Source organism: Jaculus jaculus, chromosome 7, assembly GCF_020740685.1.
Source record: "Jaculus jaculus isolate mJacJac1 chromosome 7, mJacJac1.mat.Y.cur, whole genome shotgun sequence".
NCBI classification, from domain to species: Eukaryota; Metazoa; Chordata; class Mammalia; order Rodentia; family Dipodidae; genus Jaculus; species Jaculus jaculus.
The window spans coordinates 121,516,060-121,539,426 of record NC_059108.1 but is presented as its reverse complement, the minus strand read 5'-3'; the positions used below and the strand labels follow the sequence as shown (position 1 = coordinate 121,539,426).

The 23,367-nt window shown below is 37.2% G+C and overlaps 1 protein-coding gene across 10 annotated transcripts in view; it reads right to left on the bottom strand.

Moving 5' to 3' along the window:
• Window positions 1-23,367, bottom strand: part of Gphn (gephyrin) — a 450,651-nt gene that overhangs the window by 201,933 nt on the left and 225,351 nt on the right. For all 10 annotated transcript variants that reach the window (XM_045154682.1, XM_045154684.1, XM_045154685.1 and 7 more), the window contains exons 5-6: window positions 20,189-20,283; window positions 1,812-1,878 (exon numbers count right to left, since the gene is read on the bottom strand). In XM_045154682.1, coding sequence (XP_045010617.1) covers window positions 1,812-1,878; window positions 20,189-20,283 — 162 coding nt within the window. The remainder of the gene's footprint in view (window positions 1-1,811; window positions 1,879-20,188; window positions 20,284-23,367) is intronic.

Genomic DNA, 23,367 nt, shown 5'->3' with positions numbered 1-23,367 from the left:
AAGTAAGAAGGCTCTCCTCTCATTGATAATTCAGATTGATGCTCATAGCTCCTAAAGCTATTAAGAGGTCCTAGAATTTACATTTTCAAAGCAAAAAAAGTGATGGAGAATGGACTGGGCATTGAGACATTTATCGTCTTCAGTTGGGGGAAATAAAGATATGAAGGACTGTCTTACATGCTATCATGACTATGTGATCTCACTCAATATGGAAGGGCGGATGGAAAGGAAAGCGTCCACTAGCTAGGTTTCTTTATTTTCCCAGGAGGTGAAGGATTTTGCAAAGGATGCTGGAATTACTATGATTCTTTTTCTTAACAAGCATGCCCCCCTACCCTGCTCCGTCAGCTTGCCTCTCCACCTCCAACATGATACTGTGATCTTAGGTACAACCATACAAGTGTGGGTGCCAATGATTTATAAGCAAGAGAAGTAATTATATCTTTAACTCAAAATGTCAGAATTCCCAAGGCCCAATTTTGTCTTTATATCATCTGGTCAAGTTAGTATAGATAGTACGTGCAGTTATACTGCCTAATGGGTTAAAACAGACCAGCAGCTTTTCATATGTGTAACTCTACCCTTCATGATTGGGGCTGGACTGAGTGGGAGGTAATGGCTGAACTAATATTACTGGTGGCAATATGTACCAGCGTAGTGACTGACCTTTACATTTCTTCTAATATGGGAAAATGGTAGGTATAGATGGAAAGAAGGAGGAATAGAAGCCAGGGGTAGAGAAATAAATGAAAAGGTTATGCAGTGAGGGGAAGAGAATATTATAGTGGTGTCTCAATAGAGGCTCAGAACAAGAGATGTTACTGTTTCACATCTCAACTGTAACAGATGCTTGAAAAGATGAAGACGCATTTTGCAGAGTCGACTACTACTTTTGGAACCTGGAAAGCATACAAACCTGAGCTGTATCACTCTAGGCGATATTGTGATCAACTGATATGACAATGGGTTAGTTAACTGTTAATGCTCAAGGAATACTCTAGTAATCCAGTATCCTTTAGCCTCTCACTTTTAGGTTAAATAAACTTCCATACAGTAATATGTTGTGACACTGGCATTGTTATTAATATAAGAATACTGATATTGGTAGTCTAAAATATATTTGGAAAGTGAGTTCTAGACTCCTCAGGATGTAATACTAACTGAAAATGACTATATGACTGGTCTAACAAACAGGAAATTATTTCTCTAATTTCTACAGTTCTTATCCATCATATGAGATAGCAGATCAAGGTGAAAAATTAGTAAATTATTTAAAAAATATGAAAGTGTAAACAATGCCTTTAGAGGGTAGATTAGCTGTTTCTTTAAATCTACCCATACTTCACACTACTTTCTCTAAATCAATGCATTCACACTGACAATCAACTAAATAAACAAGCCAACAGCATCTGTCTGGGTATTAACAGTTCAGGTAAGTTTCTCTGACTGGCAATATTCTCTGGCTACACTGATGCTAGGAGAGCAAGGTAGTCATGACTACACAGGGAGAGCACAATGAAGCACCACAGCTGGCATTTTTTTCCTGGACTCCAATGCACTTCTTCCTTTTGCTGATTTTAATCTGTATCCTTTCCCTGTAATAAACTACAACTGGAAGTATTTCAAGGTTCAGTGACTTCTGTACTTTTTAATGAATTACTAAGCCCAAGGGGAACTTTTGAGAATGTTTTGAACTTGCAATTAGTGTCAAAACTGAGCAATCTTGTGGGGGACTCAAATTTTAGGTTGGATACTCTCATAGTTGGTTAAAAGTGCTCACACTAAACCATATAAATGTTAAGCATGCTTACCTGAGATCCTTTCTTGCTACCTGGGAGGTTAATTATGAGAGTTTTCCCTCTGATTCCACATACAGGCCTGAAAGAAAAGAGAAAGTGGTTTGCATGATAAATTGCAAATGAATTTTTAGTATAATATATTCAACAAAGGCCAATCAGTTTACATAATGATTCCAGGACTAAAACTGTTATAGGAAGATATTTACCAATTATTATACAAGATGGACTTTTTAAAAAATTTATTTGAGTGAGGCAGAAAGAGAGAGAGATGGAGGGAGAGGGAGGGAGAGAATCAATGCACCAAGGTCTCCAGCCATTGCAAATGAACTCCAGACACATGCACCACCTTGTGCATCTGGCTTATGTGGGTCCTGAGGAATCGAACTGAGGTCCTTTGGCTTTGCAGACAAATGCCTTAACCACTAAGCCATCTCTCCAGCCCCAAGTTGGACATTTTGGTTAATGTTTCTACAGCAATGGTTAGTACAGTAGATTACTAAATGTGGAATCAGAATAAATTAGCCTATTTTAAATAATCTGATGATGGCCAAATTACCTTTTACAAATTCTAAGATTTCAATGACAGAGTGAGTAAAAATGTGCATTGTAGTAATATTTATATTCAAAATTACTCAGGTGGGGCTGAAGACATGGCTTAGTGATTAAGGTGCTTGCCTGCGAAGCCTAAAGACCCAGATTTGATTACCAATAGCCCACATAAGCCAGATGCATATGGTTGCACATGTGTTTGGAGTTCATTTGCAATGGCTGGAGGCCTTGGCACACCCATTGTCTCTCCTCTCTCTTTCAAAAATAAGTTAAAAAAATACTCAAGAGGGCTGGAAAGATGACTTAGCGATTAAGTGCTTGCCTGTGAAGCCTAAAGACCCCAGTTCAAGGCTCGATTCCCCAGGACCCACATTAGCCAGATGCACCAGGGAGTGCATGCGTCTGGAGTTTGTTTACAGTGGCTAGAAGCCCTAACATGCCCATTCTCTCTCTCTCTTCCTCTCTCTCTAGCTCTCACTTTCAAATAAATACATAAAGATAAAAAACAAAACAAAACAAAAATACTCAACAAGTGGGAGAAATTTAGATTCAAACTTTTACTTTTCAACAAATGTAGAAATATAAAGAACAAGGATTTCCCCCCCCCACACACACCATATAAATGGCAGTAGGGAAGAGGTTAGAGAGTCCATTCATTACAAGAATCCCGATGATCATGGGGATTTTAAACTAGAAAGGTTTTTGAGAGATGGTTGTTAATTTTCAGTCCATTCTCCCCCACCCCATGAGAGAGAAAAAGAAAGAGATAGAGAGAATTGGCTTCCCAGGCCACCAGCCACTGCAATGGAACTCCAGACACGTGTGCCACCTTGTGTGCATGTGCGACCTTGCTCACTTACATCCCCTTGTGTATCTGGCTTACATGGGATCTGGAGAGCCAAACATGGGTTCTTAGGCTTTGTAGGCAAACACCTTAACTGCTAAGCCGTCTCTCCAGCCCTTTAGTCCATTCTTAAGCCAGCTGGATAGATAAGAAACATTGGAAAGGTACTAGATGATTTAGTCAATAATTGAAATTCTGAATTTTTAGACGAGTTAGAATCATGCCCTGTCATTAATTAGCTATGGTTTGATTTAGTAACATTACCTCATTTTTCTTTGAAAAATAAATTATGCTATTAAAAAATTTTTAAGCCAGGATTTTTTTTGTCTTGTAAGATTTTTCCAAATGTTCTAATGATTGAATTTTCTCTGTAATAACTTTCACTTTCTAAAATAACCTAAAACTGTCCTGTATTTCATTCTTTATTTTTCCTTGTCCTATTTACAATCTGAAAGTGAAGAGCTGATAGCATTAATATTAACACTTTCAATTGGGTCATGGTGGCACATGCCTTTAACCCTAGCAGTAGGGAGGCAGATGTAGGAAGACTATTTTGAGTTCAAGGCTACTCTGGGACTACAGAGTGAGTTCCAGGTCAGTCTGGGCTAGAGTGAGACCCTACCTTGAAAACAAAACAGAACAAAACAAAACAAAACCTTTAAATATATCTGAAAATGTATACTGATTAATTTCTTCATCCTAGAATTCATTCTTGTATATATTTTTTTTACTTTCTATCCTTTATTTAAAAACATTTTTTATTTATTTGAAAGAGAGAGACAGAGAATGGGTATACCAGGGCTTCCAGCCACTGTAAATGAACTCCAGATGCATGCACCACCATGTATGCTTAAATGGGTACTGGGGAATTGAACCTGGGTCCTTAGGCTTCGCAGGCAAATACCTTAACTTCTAAATCATCTCTCCAGCCCTATTTTCTAACCTTTAATGTCAGTGATATTTATTTAAAATATGGCTTGTTCTGGCAGTCAAAACTTAATAAATTACTTTAGTTAGAGAAAAAGGCATTGGGTAATTATAATTTTTTAATGTGTTCCCATTTACTTAGGAGTTTTTCCTAATTATGGAGCTACAGTGTAGTTTTTTAGTCAAAATTATTACCAAATGATTATATTATCACTAGCACCAAGATTTGAATTTTAACAATTTTAAGACTTCCTAGAGTCATGCAATAAATATGACAACACACTGCAAACATCTATCACTTAAAGAGTGGAGTATTCCCCCACAGGATATAGTGTTAATTATTTTAGAAAGTTTATAGTTCAGAAATATACCCATAATAATTATTCTGTTATACTCTAAACATCTTTTTGGAGGTGAGGAAAATAACTTGAAGTATAAAAAATTTAAATGACACAGCCTCTGAGTTCTTTGTGATTTCACAAAGTGAGTTTGATTCCATCTTGAGTTTCTATTCAAAGCATAATGTCTATAAACTTGCCCTTGCCAATGATGTTTTTCTATTTTTTTAAAATTTATCAAATATTATGAAATTTATCATTGATTTTCAAGAAACTTTTAGCTCTTGTTTCCACAAGGTTAATGACAAATGAAAATGAAGTTAGTTTGTGTGTGTGTTTTGTTGCTGTTTTCAAGGTTGTGTCTTACTCTAGTCCAGGTTGACCTGGCACTCACTCTGTAGTCTGTAGTCTCAGGCTGGTTCTTAACTCACGGCAAGTCTCCTGTCTCTGCCTCCTGACTGCTGGGGTTAACGGCATGTGCTACCAGACTCAGCTTATTAATTTGTTTTTGTTTTGTTTTTTGTTTATCGAGGTAGGGTCTCAGTCTAGCTCAGGCTGACCTGGAATTCCCTATGTAGTCTCAGGGTGGCCTCCAACTCTCGGCGATCATCCTACCTCTGCCTCCCAAGTGCTGAGATTAAAGGCATGCGCCACCACGCCTGGCTCTATTAATTCCTTTTATTGAAACATTTTATAATTAAGCACAGACATTCCATGCCCTGAATATTTCATCTTTACTAGACTGACAACCTAATAAAAAGCTAATATAAATGATAGTTATAATATTTGATTGTTATTTTTTGTATGTATGTATATTTGATATGACAGGTTTTGCTATATAGCTAGGAGAGATTGTATCTGTTATTTTCCCTAAATCTCTTTGGCTATTTGTTGATAAACTAAATCAGTCACTTTGATTCTTTGTGAGTTGTTTGATCTCTGTAAGCAAGCACCTTTAAGCACTGAACAATCTCCTTAGCCCTTCCTTTGTTTTAAAAACACTCTACAGGGCTGGAGAGATGGCTTAGTGGTTAAGGTGCTTGCCTGCAAAGCCCAAAGTCCCAGGTTCAATTCTCTAGGACCCATGTAAGCCAGATGCACAAGGTGGTGCAAACGTCTGGAGTTCGTTTGCAGTGGTTGGAGGCCCTGAGGTGACCATTCTCTTTCTTTCTTTCTCTCTCTCTCCATCTCTCTCCCAAATAAATAATAAAAATAAAATAAAATACAAAAAAAATCCAAGCCAGGCATGGTTGGTGTAGTGGCACACACCTTTAATCCCAGCATTCAAGAGGCAGAGCTAGGAGGACTGCTGTGAGTTCAAGGGCACCCTGAGACTACATAGTGAATTCCAGGTCAGCCTGGGCTAGAACAAGACCCTACCTTGGAAAAAAATACTCCAAAAATATATAAAGATTCTACAATGAATTCAATCAATGATTATTTCAATTGGTATATACTGACAATAGGTAAGTCAGTGTTAGGAAGTGGAGCTTCAAGAGTGAGCAAAATAGTCTTTCCATAGGGGAATTTTCTGATTTATAGAAAAATGTCAGTAACTGTTAACGATGTTAAATAAATGACAGGGGCACATTAAGGAAAAGAAAATAGGACTAGCAAGAATGTTTTTTTTTGTTTTTCGAGGTAGGGTCTCACTCTAGCCCAGGCTAACCTGGAATTCATTATGTAATCTCAGGGTGGCCTCGAACTCATGGTGATCCTCCTACCTCTGCCTCCCAAATCCTAAGATTAAAGGCGTGTGCCACCACACCCAGCTAGGAAAGAAATTTTAATCTTTGGTAAGGGGGGGCCAGAGGTGTTAAGAAAAAGTTTCTGAAAGGAAGGAAAATCTAAGTTACATGTAAAACTACTAGGTGTTACAGAGGTAAAGAGAATAACATTACAGATGGAGGAAATGCTATGTATAAGACTCAGGACTGATGAGTTTGGTATTAATGAATGCCAGCAAGAGTCCTGCTAAAATGATAACCATATGTCAGCTGAAGAAAGCACTCTTAAAGAATTCATTTTTTTAAATTAATTTATTTATTTGAAGGGGGAAGGGCAGAGGGTGGGAGGGAGCACGCCAGGGCCTCTGGCCATTGTGATCAAATTCCTGATGTACGTGTCATCTTGTGCATCTGGCTCTTTGTGGATACTGGGAAACTGAACCTAGGTCCTTTAGCTTTGCCAGTAAGTATCTTAACTGTTAAGCTATCTCTGTAGCCCAGAGTTGTTTCTTTTTTTTTTTTCTGTTATTTACTTTGTGTTTTAATTTAGAGATCATTGAATGAAATATTTGTTCTCAATATTTATTATAATTTCAGCAAAATCCAAACAACTGGAAGAGAAAATACTAAAACACCCTGGCATCCAGTTCAGGGAAGTAGAGAGATCAAAATAATACCAGCCATTTTAACGAAGAGAACTAAAAAAAAAAAAAGGCTACTCACTAGTTACTGAGAAACAGCGAACCATGAAAAGGTAAGTAAAGGTCCTATTGGAAGCTGGTCTAGGAAGCAAGATCTCGAAAAAGCCCAGGAGAATGTCAGTAGTACTGAGGCTTCGTAGAAACAAAGAGGAGCCTTGATCCTGCTGATCTGACCTCTACCTTCCCATAATTAGAATTTAGTTTCTAATCTAAAAACCTTATCCACAGTGGAACATGGATTCCAAGCTGGACATGGTGGAGCACCTCTTTAATCCCATACTTGGGAGGCAGAGGTAGGAGGACTGTCATGAGTTCAAGGCCAGCTAGGGACTACAGAGTGGTTCCAGTTCCACCTGGGTTAGAGTGAGACCCTACCTTGGAATGAGGGCAGGGAGGAAAGGAATGGTACCAACACGTGATGTATCCATACAAAGTTTCTACTTAAAAAGAAAAGCAAAACAATTACAACCACCAAAATAAAAAACAACAACAAAAAATCAAAAACCCACCAGATTCCATTGAAAAGCTATGAGCAAAGGAAAACAAAATAATATTTGTACTTTCAAGAGAGATATTTCTGACCATAATATGTAAAACTGATCAAAGAAGTGCACGTAAGGAAGCAAGGAAAGCAGCTATTCGGTAGTGGTGAACACTTTAAAGGTGAATCCTAACGTAGGAGGCAGGTCACTGAAGTGTTTATTGCATTCCTAGCTGTATGAGGTACGCAGTTTCTAACAGTACATGCTTCTTCCTATTAAGCCATAGGTCCAAAGGCAACTGGACCAAGAGTTTCTGGATAGAAACCTCTGAAACCTTGAGCCAAAATTAATCTTCTCCCTTTTAAGCTAGTTCTCTGTTTCTCTCTTTGTCATAGCAACAGAAAGTTGCTTAACACAAATCTCATTCTTATTTGCAATCATTCTACATTTTCTCAAGACTTGTAGCCTTTGGCAACCACTAATGTTCTTTTTGTATCTAGATTTGCCTATTCTCAACATTTAATATAAATGGAATAATGTGTGATCTTTTTGTGACTGGTTTCTTTTACTTAGCATATTTTCAAAGCTCATGCATATAATGAATACACATGCATGCATGGACAAATGTGTTCATTTTGGTGGTCAGAGTCTTGCTATGTGGCCCAGGCTGGTCTCAAATTCATAGGTTCAAGTGATTTTCCTGCATTAGCCTTCTGAGTAGATAAATTATAGGTATTTAGCACCATAATCAGCAACTTAAAAATACTTTTCTTCTCATATGCATGTGCTAATATGCTTACAACATACCTTTACATGTTATACATATCCACATACACAGAGACAAGCACAGATATATGAATGCAGGTACTGACCTATAGTGTAAAGCCTATTTCTTACTATTGCTTATACCCAAAACTTTTGAAATCTACTGTTCTAAGGTACATAACTACACCTGGAATTTCAATGTATAAAAGCAAATTATAAGCTGGGCATGGTGGTACATGTCTTTAATCCCAATACTCAAGAGGCAGAGGTAGGAGGATTACTGTGAGTTCACAGCCAGCATGAGACCACATAGTGAATTCCAGTTTAGCCTGAACCACAGCAAGACCCTACCTTGAAAAAAACCCAAAAACCAAAAAAACAAATGTCCATTGTATCTGTATCACTTTATGTTTCCCTTAGCACTGAAACTGTTTGATATTGCTTGATATTGTTAGTGCTGCATTTTCCTAATAATTCCATTGTCTGAACATGTAACAAACACATAAGGGATAAAGCAATTTGGCAGACTCTGTAAGAGGATTTACTACAAAATGTTTTCATAGCCAGGTGTGGTGGTGTATGCCTGTAATCTCAGCACTTGGGAGGCAGAGGTAGGAGGATTACTGTGAGTTTAAGGCTAGCCTGAGACTACATAGTGAATTCCATGTCATCCTGGACTAGAGTGAGACCGTACCTCAAAACAAGAAAAAAATATATATTTTTCATTTTGGTATAAGTTTAGAAGTTTTCATCATTAAAGTTTGTGCTAACCCCCTTCTAGTTTGAAGTTAAATTTACAAACTTCATTATTTATGTGTTGGTTTATTACCTTAGGTGTGGGTCCATGTGTACTATAGAATACATGTGGAGGTCAAGAGGGTATCTTCAGGTGATGGCTTTTGTTTCTTACTTTATTTGGCACAGGTTCTCTTGTTATTCACCACTGTGTTCACCAAGTTACCTGGCCCACCTGTTTCCAAGAAATTCTCCTGTCTTCCTTCCTTCTTGGAGTAGGGTTAAAGACCCTTACCTCAGTGTCTGGCTTTTTTATGGGTTCTGGGCAGCTAAACACATGGACTCATACTTGTGTGGCAAGTGTTTAAACTGGTGAGCAAGCTCCCCAGGCCTAGACTGTTCTTTTTATTTGGGCATATACATCTGTTTGCACAGGACCTATAAAAAGGCAAGAGAAGATGAGTCTGGTGTGCATATCTGAAAGCAGCCCTCCAGTGGCTGAGTCGGGAGCATCTTAAGTTTTAAGCCAGCTTGAGCTACATAGACAGACTCTATTTTAAAAAAACAAACTAACAAACAAACATCAAGTACCTTTCTCTATAGTACCTAACATATTATCAAAGTAATTTAGGCACTTAGCAAATCTATTTTATGCAAAAAGCTCTGAAAAATTAGGTCAAAGTTATCTTTCTTAAAAGTGTATGTATGTGTGTGCACAGGTCATGTACTGCGGTGCACGTGTGGAGGTCAGAGGACAGTTCTGAGGTGTCTGTGTTCTACCTTCTTTGACACAGGGGCTCTTGGCTACTGCCAGGAAACTGCCAGACTGCAAATGAATGTCAGACTAGCTGGCCTGGAGTTAACATTCTCCTGGTTCCATCTCCCATTGTTGTATGTGCCTTAGGATCACAGATGCATGCACCACTTTGCATCTGTCTTGCTGTGGGTGCTGAAGAATTGAACCTGAACAGGCAGGTTTTGCAAACAAAAGCCTTTAACTGCTAAGTTATCTCCCCAGTCCAGAAGTTATAATCCTTACGTCATGAAATACACAAGAAATAAACATGAAATAAATCTTGCAAAAGACAGCCTTTTAAAAAGATTACACTCCAGGGTACTGTTGATGCAGGATTATGGGATTCAGAAGGGGTACCCCCGAATTTATGAACCCCATGTTTTGGATAGTATCCTATCTTTAGTAAAGAATTATTACAGATGGACTCAAGAAGAATAAATTATGAATTATTAAGTTTATTTAAGGGAAATCACAAACTGTGGAGTTTACTTAAGGGAGATTAGGATTTAAGGGAAATTGAGGCTTTTAAAGAGATTAAAGCTGCAAGCACATTGACTTAAGAGGAACTGAGGCGTTTAAAGAGAGATTAGAGGGAGCTGAAGGCATGTGGACAGCTCACTTAAGAGAAACTGAGGCTTTCAAAGAAAGACTGGAGTAGAGCCACAAGCATGTGGAAGATAGGATTTGGGAGCTTGTGTAGGAAGATTTAGATGTGCCATGTGCTTTTCAAAAGACAAAATGGTGGTGACTTAAGGAAGAATAGCAGAGAGAAAATAGCAAAGCAGAGACTAAGAAATTCAGAACAGAAATTAGTAATGAAGAGAGTTACATTCACGATTACCCTGAGTTTAAAGAAATTACACAGGTAGCAGGCACGGAGTTAGTGAGAGCACCCATGTGGTAGATCTAGAGTGTAACAGAAATATGTATGTGGTATATTCAGAGACCAGAGGAAAATCATCCTAATGGAATTTAAATAAGAAGTTACCCCAAACTATAAAGCAGAGGCAAGCAGAAAAATCCCCAAGACCAATTCGTAACTACTGGGACAGAGCCAGTGGCCACTGGGAAGGTTGTCTACTGGCCTGGCCCTGCCTGAGGCAGCAAGAGCAGAACTAGTGTGAAGAGACTCTCCCAGTCATTCCATCCTATAAAATTGAAAAAACAGGGCTAGAGAGATGGCTTAATGGTTAAGGTGCTTGCCTGCAAAGCCTAAGGACCCATGTTCAACTCTCCAGATCCCTCTTAAGCCAGATGCACAAAGGTGAGGCAAGTGCATGGTCACTTATTTCCACTAGGTGGCGCAAGTATCTGGCTTTTGATTTCAGTGGCTGAGGCCCTAGCCTGCCAATTCTCTCTCCCCACTCTCGCAAACTCTAAAAAAATGAAAAATACAAAAATTTTAAAAACCCTGGAGGAGAAGACTACATGATGGATTAGCTCCAGAGCAACTTCAGACAGCTCTCCACACCCTCCCTTCTACCAGGTGCCACCAACTGAAACCACTGAAGATCTCAGGACACCAAGGGATCAGAACCACACCTATCCCACCCAGCATCCAGCAGTGCTGATCTACAGAGCAGACCTATATAACCAGCTGAACAAAGTTCACAGTGCACCAAAGAGGGAACCAGCTTCACACTCAAGTAAGATAGAAGGTCACCCAAAAGCAATTACTGAAATCAAAAGGAACACTGTTGATAATGTGCTATTAGGATAGTTGCATAGTAGGCATACATGCCAGCTTGGGCCACTCCTGCTTTTACTCTGGGAGTAATATAGTACCCACGTCTGACACCTTGGGATCCTACATCTTTTCAAGAACAATACAACAAGAGGACATTCCAATTCCAAACATATATGCACCAAATATGGGTGGAACCAATTTCATTAAACAAACACTACTAGATGTAAGGTCATAGATAATCCCAAGCACAATAGTAGTAGGTGACTTCAGTACCCTACCCTCACCAATTGACAGGTGGTTCCAGCAAATGAATAAATACAGAAGCATCTAGATGTGCTCAAAAAACAAGTGGACCTAAGAGATATCTACTGAACATTCCATCCAAATGCTGTAGAATACACATCCTTTTAATAGTACATGGAACTTTCTCTAAAACAGATCATATACTTGGAAACAGAGCAAATCTTCTTTAAGTTCCATTATTAAGAAATTAGAGAGGTCAGAAATAAATAACCTAATGTCACATCTTAAGCTTTGGAGAAAGCACAAGCCAACCCAAAAATCAGTAGGTAGGAAAAAATAATAAAAAATTAATTAAACAGAAACAAAAAAAGCAATACAAAGAATGTAACAAATAATTCGAAATGATAAGCATAGCAAAACTGACCAAAAGAAAGAGAGAAAAAAACCAAATCAATAAAATTACACACGAAAAGGGCATCATTACAATAGATACCAATGAAAGTTTTTAAAAAATCATAAGATATACCTTAAAAACATATTTTCGGGCTGCGGAGATAGATAGCTTAGTGGTTAAGGCACTTGCCTGGGAAACCTAAGTACCCAAGTTTGATTCCCCAGTACTTGTGCCAGATGTACAAGGTGGTATATGTATCTGGAGTTTGTTTGCAGTGGCTGGAGGCCCTGGTGCCTCTCTCTTTCAATCTCTCAAATATATGAATGGATGAATAAATAAATAGATAAATAAATACTGTATTAAATTGGAATATCTGGGCTGAAGAGATGGCTCAGCAGTTAAGGCATTTGCCTGCCAAGCCTAAAGACCCAGGTTCAATTTCCCAGTAATCATATAAAGCCAGATGCACAAAGTGGCTCATGCATCTGGAATTCATCTGCAATGGATGATGGAGCTGTTGGGCCCATTCTCCCTCTTTGCTTGCAAGTAAATAAGTAAAATATTAAAATGTAAAAATTGGCATATCTATCAGAGAAATGGATGAATTTCTAGGTCTACAACCTGCCAAAATCAAAACAAAATGAGATAAACCATTTAAACAGACCTATAACAAGCAATGAAACAAAAGTAGTTATAAAAATATTTCCTCACTAAAAAATGTCCAGTCTCAAGTGAGTTGACTTGTGAATTTTGTCAGACATTGACAGACACATTAATACCAGTGTGTCTTAAACTATCCATAAAATAGAAAAGGAATACTTCCTTTTACAAAGCCAGCATTACCATGATACCAAAGCCAGGTGAAGACACATGAACAACAAAAAAAGAAATTACAAACCAATTTCCCTCATGACCAAATGAAGACAAAACAGCAACAAAAAGTAAGAAAAAAAAATTACAAATGAATCTCTCTCATGAACATATATGTAAAAATTCTCAACACAATACTGGCAAACCAAATACAGGAACAGATCAAAGAGATAATTCACCCTGATGAAATTGTTTTTAACCCAGAAATGCATGGATGGTTCAACTTATACAAATCATTAAATGTAATACACCATATCAATAGACTCAAGGACAAAAGTCACATGATCTCAATTGAGGTAAATAATTTTTAGCCTGATACTATTATATAAATACTACTAAGGTGATCAGATTCCTTAGGAATTTTTTAAACAACTTATGAAAAAACTTACAACACAAAAAGGAAAAGATTTTCTGTCCCCCACAAATAATAAATTTATTTATTATAGTTTTTATATTTTGTTCCTTAACAAATATAGCATAAAGACCAAGCTGCCAATAATGGCAAGCAATAGGACAAATCATGGCAGAAGTAGGCTGATTCTTCTCTATTTTATACATTACAAGAGGTAGTACAAAAAGTTCTGTGTAATTAGAAAATGGACTGAATATTTAAAGTACAACTGGAATGTGAGCTATTTAGGATGACAATGGTAAATTTCTTTGTAAATTGAACTAATAAATTTTCTTTTTATGAATTAATTATTTCTAATTATTCATATATGTATCTGTGAATAAACTGATACAAGAGCTCATGATATTTCTGTAAGCTATGTGATGTCCATACAAAAGTACAGTGATCATTGACCAAATAAATGATAAAACTAAGAAAAAACCCTAGGATAAGTCATTCCTTAATGTGTAACCATACTGACTGCCTTGTTATTGTTAATGAAGTTTAAGGAAAAAATTATTCAAGGGCTGAAGAGATTGCTCAGTGGTTAAGGCACTTCCCTGTGAACCCAAGGACCCAGATTCAATTCCCCAGAACCCAGATAAGCAAAGAATTAAAAGAAAAAGGATGCAATTCCTTTAAAATGTACAAGTGAGCAAAAATTACTGAATTCAGGAAGGTTTCATGATAAATGTAGTTCAGTAATTTGCCTCACTAAGGCCACATTGGAATTAAATGACAAGATGTGAACTCGAGGATCTGCCTCGCACGACAGCACTTGCTCGTCATGTTAGGCTGAGATGGAAGCAAAGGGCACTCTTCCTAACATTCACTCGTTATGTAAGAACAGCTCATCAGACAGACTGGGGACTGAAGTCAACACTTTAATAAGCAGCCCTCAAGGAGACAAGTCCCAATTGTGGAGCTGTAACACTGTGATGGAGAAGGTGATGGTGATGGTGACGGTGTAGATATACAAAGTCCAGAGAAAAGATTCATCTTACTGGCTACTGGGAAAACAAAAGGCAGCCTTTATGTACTAGGAGCTTAGAGGGGAAAAGTCTGTGCTTTATTTATTTATTTATTTTTTTGGTACATGTTTTTTCCTCCTTAAATCTTTTGCCCTCTCCCCCCTCCCCGCCCAAAAAGGTGTTCCAGTTGTAGATAAAGACACAATAGCAGAGGATTAATATAGCAGAGGATGAATACTCTGTAAGAAATTTCTTCTTCCTTATTGGATAGGAAGAAGTGGAAAGTCTCTGGAAACTGGGGAATGTAGAAAAATTACTGGAGGGAGAGTCAGAGGTGGGGTGTTAACTCCTGTGCGTGAACTCACATGTATCCTTGGGCTCATCTGTGAGCTGTGAGGATGCAGAAGTGACTTAAAGGACTGTACACAGACCTTTAAACACATGCATGCCATTGTTCAAATCTTATACTAACTGATAAGGATTTCCTTACTGAGCAGACCCCTAGAGTATAACAAAATCTGAACTGTCATCTACAGGCTTTTGAACCTAAACAGAATGGTTGTTAAGGAAGTAACATTGCCCAGAGAATTTAAGCAGGGGCTAAATATTTACTTACAATTCACTATCCAAAAATGACCAGATACAATACAAAATTATTCAACACTAAAAAAAATCAGAAAAAGTTGATCAATTCTTCCGGGGGGGGGGGAATCAATTGATGCCACCTCCAAGGTAAGTTAAATTTGGAACTGTCAGAAGAATAACTTTCTTAAATTATGTCACCTGTGCATGTGTGGTGTACAAGCATCTGTGTTTATATGCACACAGTGAACTTAGGTGTGGGTGCACATGTGAGGTGTGTGTGCATGTATGTGGAGGCCAGAGTGTGATGTCAGGTGTCTTACTAAATCCTTCTCCACTGTAATTACTGAAGCAGATCTCTCCCTTGAATCTAGGCCTTACATAGGGGATCCCCTGTCTCTGTCTCTCAAGTGCTAGGACTACAGGCAGGCTGCCATGCCTCCCAGACACTGAACTGGGCACTGACAATCCATACTTCGCTTCTCGTATTTGTGTAGCAAGTGCTCTATCCACTGAGCCACCCATCCCCCCAGCTTCCACAAGAATGATTTTTAAACAGCTAATAGAATCTTCTTCACTGACATTAAAGTCAATGCTTTTAAACCAAATGTAAAGATAGAAGTCCTTAGCAGGGAAATAAAACCCTAAAAAGCAAATATTTTAGAACTGAGAAATATTTCAAATGGTAAGTTCAAAGGCAGAATGGAAGTGAAAGAGGGAAACCAAACAGAACTTTTTCAGAGCTAATATGAAATAAAAAGATCTCAAGGAAATTGTGAGACATTATTAACAGATCAAAATTTCATGTCACTAATCCAGAGAAGAAAATGAAATTGGTGCTTGGGAAATAAAACAAACCTTAAAAACTAGTGGTTCCAAAATTTGACTAGGAATAGAAAGTCACAAGTTCAAAAAACTCAGTGAGGGCTGGAGAGATTGCTCAGTGGTTAAGGTGCTTGCCTGCAAAACCTAACAACCAGAGTTTGATTCCCCAGTACCCAAGTTAAGCCAAATATACAAAGCTGTTCATGGCACATGCATCTGAAGTTCTTTGGCAGGAGCTAGAGGCCCTGGTACACCCATTCTTTTTTTTTTTTCTCTCTCTCCCCCCATGGCACATAAAGAAATAGACAAATAAATTAATTAAATACTTTTTTTAAAAGTTCAGTGAATCCAAAAGGGAAATCTTAGAGAAAATCACACCTAGACATATCATAATCAACGTTTTGAAATCAGATAAAAAGAAAAAAATGTCCTCAGAGTAGTCAGAGAAAAGTACACAAATAATTGCAGTACCCATGAGGATGGAGAGAGAACTTACTGCCTAAGGTGCTCGCCTGCAAAGCCTAAGGACTTAGGTTGAATTTCCCAGGACCCAAGTAAGGCAGATGCACAAGGTGGTTCAAGTGTTTGGAGTACATCTGCAGTAGCTGGAGGCCCTGGCGTACCCATCCTCTCTTTATCTGCTTCTTTCTCTCTCTCTCTCAAATAAATAAATATATAAAATTATTATTACCCATAACATATAAACCTTTTTATTTTTTATTCAGTATTTCTTGCCTGAAATTGTTTTTGTAGCTAAGGATATAAAAGTGATAAGATAAAGCATCTGCTTTTATGGATGTTACACTAATTAGGCTCTATAAACAAGTAAACAACCAGTTATAATACAAAATGATGTTCTATAATAAAAGTATGCTCAAAATGTAAGATATGCAGGTATTGTAGAAATGAAGCACAATGTTAATCATAGCTATAATAAAAATGACTTCTAAGAGGCCACAAAAAAGCAAAATAAAATAAATATTCAAGTTTTCTTCTCCATAGGTAATAGATAATACTATCTCATTTCCAAAATTTGGAAAGTATGAGTCAAATAGACTATGGTCAAAAAGAAAAGCCATGAGGTGCTTGCTGGGTATGTAAGGTATCTTGGGTAGATTCAGGTTAGGTGTTATAGATGAGTGAGACTATGTGTCGATTTTTTTTCTGTGATTGGGTAAGTTCACTGAGAATGATCTGTTCCAGGTTCAACCATTTCTCCTCAAATTTCTTTGTGTCGTTTTTTTCTTACTGCTGTATAGAATTCCATTGTGTAGCTATACCACATCTTAGTTATCCATTCTTCTAGTGATGGGCATCTGGGTTGATTCCAGCTTTTAGCTATTACGAATTGAGCTGCTACAAACATGGTTGAGCAAATCTCTCTGGCCTGTGGTTTGAAGGTTTTAGGGTAGATGCCCAGTAAGGGTATAACTGGGTCTGTTGGTATCTCTATAGTCAGCTTTTTTAGGACTAGACACTAGGATGAATGGGGAGGGAGGGGAGGGCATCAAAGGGGTGGAAAACACTAATCTGGACCCAAACGGCAATGGTACCATATAATTCTACTTCCTAAAAGGCAGACCAAATGGCTGAACCTTCACTAGATCCTTACAGGAAACACCTGAACCACAAGACTGGAGAGGGTAGGATCAAGACTAACCTAAATCTTCTACATCTTCCCTCCCTCCCTCTCCCCCTCCCCCCCTCTCCTTTCTAACTCTTGTATATTAGTAATGTTTTTCCTCATTTTCTTAGTGGGCACTGACCTGTAACCCCCACTACCAGCATGGGGCTATCATCCACAATGAGCTTTTGATCAGAGAAACCTACAAGGTTTCCTAAGACAATGACAGACTTCTGTCAGAGTACTTGATGATCCACCAAAGGTCAGTGGTAAGACCCTATTGCTGAAGACTCCATACGCAGCTGACACCTAAAATGGAACGGCATGGCTGGAAGCCAGGAGAGAGTCAGTCCCCAGACAGTCAGCATGTCTAGTGCCAGAAGGTGCTACATGGGCGACTGGGGGAAATGACCAATATCTGTCCAAGCAACTCATGGTCTAACCTAATTAGTAACAAATAACTTGGTGTGATGCTCACACAAGTGCAATAGTGGCACACAGTCGTGGTGGGGAACCAACTGCTCTTGATTTGGCTAACTGATCCCCTCAGTGGTAGGAGACCCATAGCTGGAGCTGGGAAACAAGTCAGAACCACACCCAAACATAAGCCCACTCTCCAATATCAAGCTACCATCAATCATGGCGTACAAGAGGGCCTACACCTATTAAACTCTCTATCAAAAAGTAAGTGTTATCTCAATTTTACGAGTGCTAACTTACTCTCCGTTGGAGAATCTGCTTCTCTTTTTCAGATAGATGCAGATCCTAGGGAGAGAGCTGCCCCAACATACCTCAAAAGGGGCCTGACTGAAACTAAAGAAAACTGGTGAAACAAGCAAGGGTGCTGCTTTCCTGATGAACTGGATACCAGCACAAAGGGGAAGGAGACCAACACAGAGAAAAATCAACTCCTACCAAATCAGAGAGCCAGAGCCTCAGAGGCCCCCAACACCTCAGCACTGAAGCAGACCAAAAATGAACCCAACATGGCTCCGGGAAATTTTGCGGAAGTGGGGAGGGGGAAGAATGTCAGAGTCACATGTTGGCTCATGATATGCAGAGACATTTATGGTACCAATAACTGTGGACTAACTCCACAATGCATGACCCATTTACATCAACAAAGAGGGTCCATTGGGAGGGGGTAGATCATGGATGAGCCTAAACAATGGTACCAAACTGCCTGTATTTGCTGAAAAGAAAACTAATAAATTAAATTTTTAAAAAAGCCAGAGAAAGTTGATATTATATTGTATGTACATACTAATTATCAAGACCCTCAGGAAAAGAGGATAAACTTGTTCCAAAGTATTTCGAATATGTTCCTGATAATGAACTTTTCACTTACTCAGCTGCCCAGCAATTGTGGAGATAAGGAAGAAAAAGGACAAATTAACCCAGAAAAAGTGTTTCAATAAGAAAAACATAATCTTTCTATACTAGAGAAACTTATTTTTACCTTTATGAGTTACCTTAACAAATATGAAATATAAATTTATCAGTTAAGTTGCAGGATCCTTTAGGTTAGCATTATGTAATCAATGTAACCCTTTCCTAGATATGTTTGGGTAATATCAGTAAGGGTTTATAAAAGTAGTGTAGAAGAATCAAGAATTAACTAGAGGGCTGGAGAAATGGTTAAGTGGTTAAGGCATCTACCTGCAAAGCCAAAGGATCCCAGTTTGATTCCCCAGGACCCACTTAAGCCAGATGCACAAGAGGGCACATGCATCTGGAGTTCGTTTGTAGTGGCTAGAGGCCCGGTGAACCCATTCTGTCTTTCTCTCTCTTTTTTTCTTTCTCTCTGTTTCTTTCTCTCAAATTAATAAATAAATAAAAATGTATTTTTAAAAAGAAAAAAATTAACTTGAGTTCCTTAAAAACTAGCATTGTTTTAAATTTTAAATCTCCATTATGCAAGTTTAGCTCTTTGCTATTATTAAATTTCCTATTATGACACTTACATTATGACATTTGTCTACTTGGCTGCAATAGATTCTCTATTAATCAACAGTCATTAGTTAAAAGATTCTGATTACATCAATGCTTTTATTATAAAGGATGTATTGCCTTTATTTATTGGATATATGATTTGCTGAAATAGTAACAAGCCATAATAATTAAGAGATGTCACCATCTATGTCAATAAAGGTAGGCTGGAGTGATAACTCAGTTGGTAAAATACTTGTAAGTAAGCATGAGGACCTGAGTTTCCCAAAACCTGTGAAGGTATAATTTCAATGTTGGGGAGGTGGAGACAGGAGAAAACCTGATGATCACTGGCTAGCCAGTCTAGTCCTTGATGAACTCCAGGCCAATGAGAATGTCTTAAAAATGGAAGACTGTGTTCTTGAGAATGATACCTGATGCCCCCTGGACTGCACATGTGCCTACACACACATGCACATATGCATTAAAAAGCACAGAATTAAACATACTAATTTAATAATATATTAATTTAATGTTGTAATTTAAATACAAGAAATTGCCAAAACATTATCAATATGAATTTTTTGACAATCTATTATTATGCCTATTTATAAATATGAATAAAAGTTGTAAGTTCCTGACTTGTGAGAATAAGTTACTAATAATTTTTATTGGCTAATTTCATTAAACTGGTTTTTAGCTACATTAATGAGTATCAATTAGTAATTATAAGCCATCACAAAAGAGAATCACTACATCTCGATAAACTTGACTCTTTGTTTACTTTCAGCAGTTGCATAGCATTTTCTCAAAGTTTAACAAGCAAAAAGAAAGAAAAATAATAAGGGAACTGGTTAAGATTTATTTAGAAGGGATATTCCCACCCAACTCTAGATAAAAAAGGGTAAACTAAAGGCTTGTGACTAAGGATTTTTAGGTTTGTCATTCTATTGTACTGATTAATGGCTGGGAATTGACTTTCTTTGTAATGTGCTGGTGACTTTCTTACCTAGAGAGCATGCCCAGAGGTGTAACATTAAGTGATCCCATCAGCATCGCCAGGGCCATTCCTGGCGCTTCCCGTTCTATTACTTCTTTTGTGGCCTGTAATTAAAGATCAAATAGAAGACTGAGTAAATTAGCCAAAATGGAAGGCAGGATAGAAATCACTTAAAAATACTAACAAATCAAACTTTTTAGTTGTTAAAATACTGGTATTTTTAAAATCAGCCATAACTCAGTTTTTCAGGATCACTGAATTGAACAAGCTGAAGACCAAGAAAATCTACAGAATATTAGCAGTCACATTTTATTCCTTTCCTTACAGCTTTAAAGTATATGATAGAAATCTTATCGTGCTTAATAACCTAAATTATAACAATGAAGCCTCAGATTGTTATCAGAGCATAACAGATTTTGAGGGTAAGAAGGGTGGGTATTTTTTTCTTTGCCTGTTTTTTAAACAATATTTTATTTATTTATTTGAGAGAATGAGAATGGGTGTGCCAGGGCTTCTAGCCATTGCAAATGAACTCCAGGCACATGTGCCACCTTGTGCATCTGGCTTATGTAGTTACAGGGTAATCTAACCTGGTTCCTTAGGCTTCACAGGCAAGCGCCCTAACCACTGAGAAATCTCTCCAGCTCCTCTTTGCTTGCTTTTTTTTTTTTCTTAACTTATTCATTTATTGGTGATGATAAGGATGGGACCCAGGACTCTGCTTACATGGTAAGGACTTTACCACTGAGGTACAGTTCCAGCCTGCCTATTATTCTAGAAATAATTAGTTCCTAAAAGGCAAAGATTATTTAATATTCCTCCTAGTTCTATGATTTTATATAATGATTAAAATGGCCAGGAAATTATCAACCTTCTTCATGTACTGGCTAGAAGAACAACTTTACATTTCTATCTTTGACATAATTAGCCAACTGATATTTTTAAAAGAATGAAGTGATATGCTTTAAGCTACATACTAAGAGTTTTGGGATAGGACATTTTTAAGATGAGAGTAGTTAAATGTGAAATAATTTAATGAAAGAAACAAAAATTTGATTTTTAACAGTTAAAATGCTTCTACAGGCACATTCTTGAGAGATTCCAAGTTTGGTTTCAGACTATCAAAATAAATATCACATAATAAAGTATATTATATAAATTTTTGGTTTCCTAGGGTATAAGTTAAGTTAATATCCCATAGTATATTAAGCATACAATTTTATTATGCTTAAAAAGTTACAAAAATATTTTATCTCCAAAATATGATAAGGATCATCTGAACTTTCCACACAGAGTCTGGTAAAGGGTCTTGCCTTGATGTTGTTGGCTGCTAACTGAACAACAGATATGACAGTAAAAATAATAGAGAAATGGTTTGGCATAGTGCAAGGATTCCCAAAATATGACAAAAAGACATTAAGTGGACACATGTTAGAAACTGGTACTTTATAGCCTTGCTTAGCACAATTGACACAAACTTTATTTTGTAAAACATATACACACACATATACATATGTATATATATATGTATATGTATGTATGTATACATATATATATATTTATGAAATACAATGAATTTAAATGCCCATAAAATTGAAGATATCCCTCTATATTGATAGCACTACAGCAAAAGACAAATTTTAGGCTAAGACACATGACTTAAAATAAGTGGAAACAACTCATAAAGCTTGCAACAGAAAACATTTCAGTGAGTAAGAGCAAACAAAATATAAACTATGAAGGAAAACAGAAAGGTTGATACTTCAACATTTCACTAGAAGTAAAGTGGTATCTTAAAATGAGATGTAGCTCTAGTAAATTATTTTCCTTGGAGCCAAAGTAGAACAGTTGGCAGAACAGTTAAAACATATTAAGTACATATACTAATTACTGTTACATATCTTAGCATACATATAAATTGTTGACTAATTCCTTATAATCAGGTATGCACTAAACAGCAGGACTATGTTTAAGGAAAACTGAGAAAGACTGCTTCTGAAATAAAACTTTTAACTCAAACAGGCCAACAGATAGTAGAAAAGGCAATCTTACATTTAAACGTTTTGATGTGAGTTGGTATCATTTTAGTTCACAGATTAAAAAAAAACACAGTGAACTAGCATTATTTAACATTATTTTTCATCTTCTGAATCCAATCTATCTGAAATGACTTTGAGGTATCCTGGTAAGAAACACTAATATAGCTACTTTATTAAGATTTAAAACTTTTTAGGGAAGAGTTTAAATATTTAAAGCCTTGGGCTGGAGAGATGGCTCAGTGATTAAGGCACTTGCCTGCAAAGTCAGATGCACACAGTGACACATGCATCTGGAGTTAGTTTGCAGCAGCTGGGGGTCCTGGCACACCTATTTTCTTTGTCTCTCTTCTATCTCCCTCTGCTTAATAACATACAAGGGGTCCTCATTAGAGGAGAAACAGATGGAGTCACACACTTCTGAACTTCCAGCCTCTAAAACTGAGTAGTCCAATTTCCTTTTTAAGTATCCAACTTCTGGTATTTTCTTTCAGCAACAGAAAAAAATAATACTGGGATCTACATAAAGATGATGTAGTTCAGATACATTTTGTTTAAGAATGAGTACAAAAATATCTATATATAGCTGAGGTAGAATTTAATTTAAAGTAGATATATCAAAGTCTAATATTCATATTCAAATGAATATCCATTGCCATTTAGCAAATAGTTATTATCTACTACCTGTTAGCTAGTATGCAAAGAATTGATGTTACAGAAGTGAATAAAATTTAGAATGTATAGACAATTACCAAGAATCAGAAAAACATAATTGCTTACAAAGAGATTTCCTAGATCCTCTAAAATTTGTGAGGAATTCTGCCAGATGACTAGAGAAGCATTTTATCTAGAAGACCTTATTTTAGTTTCCATAAAATTATTTCATTGGAATTTGCTTGTGAGGCATGCAATAAATCACTCAGTTAAACTCCACTATATATAATGGTGTATATGAAGTTATGTTCACATTACAGTGTGATTCTTTTGAAGAAAATCTACAAGAGAATTTCTAGTCAGACTAAGCAATGGGCATTCTTCTGCAGTGCTTGTTTGCTTTGAAATTATGATGTTGTGAATCATTGCTTCCAAGAAACAGACAAATACGACTATCTTTCAGTAAGATTACTGAACATTGCCAGGTTTCTTCCTATG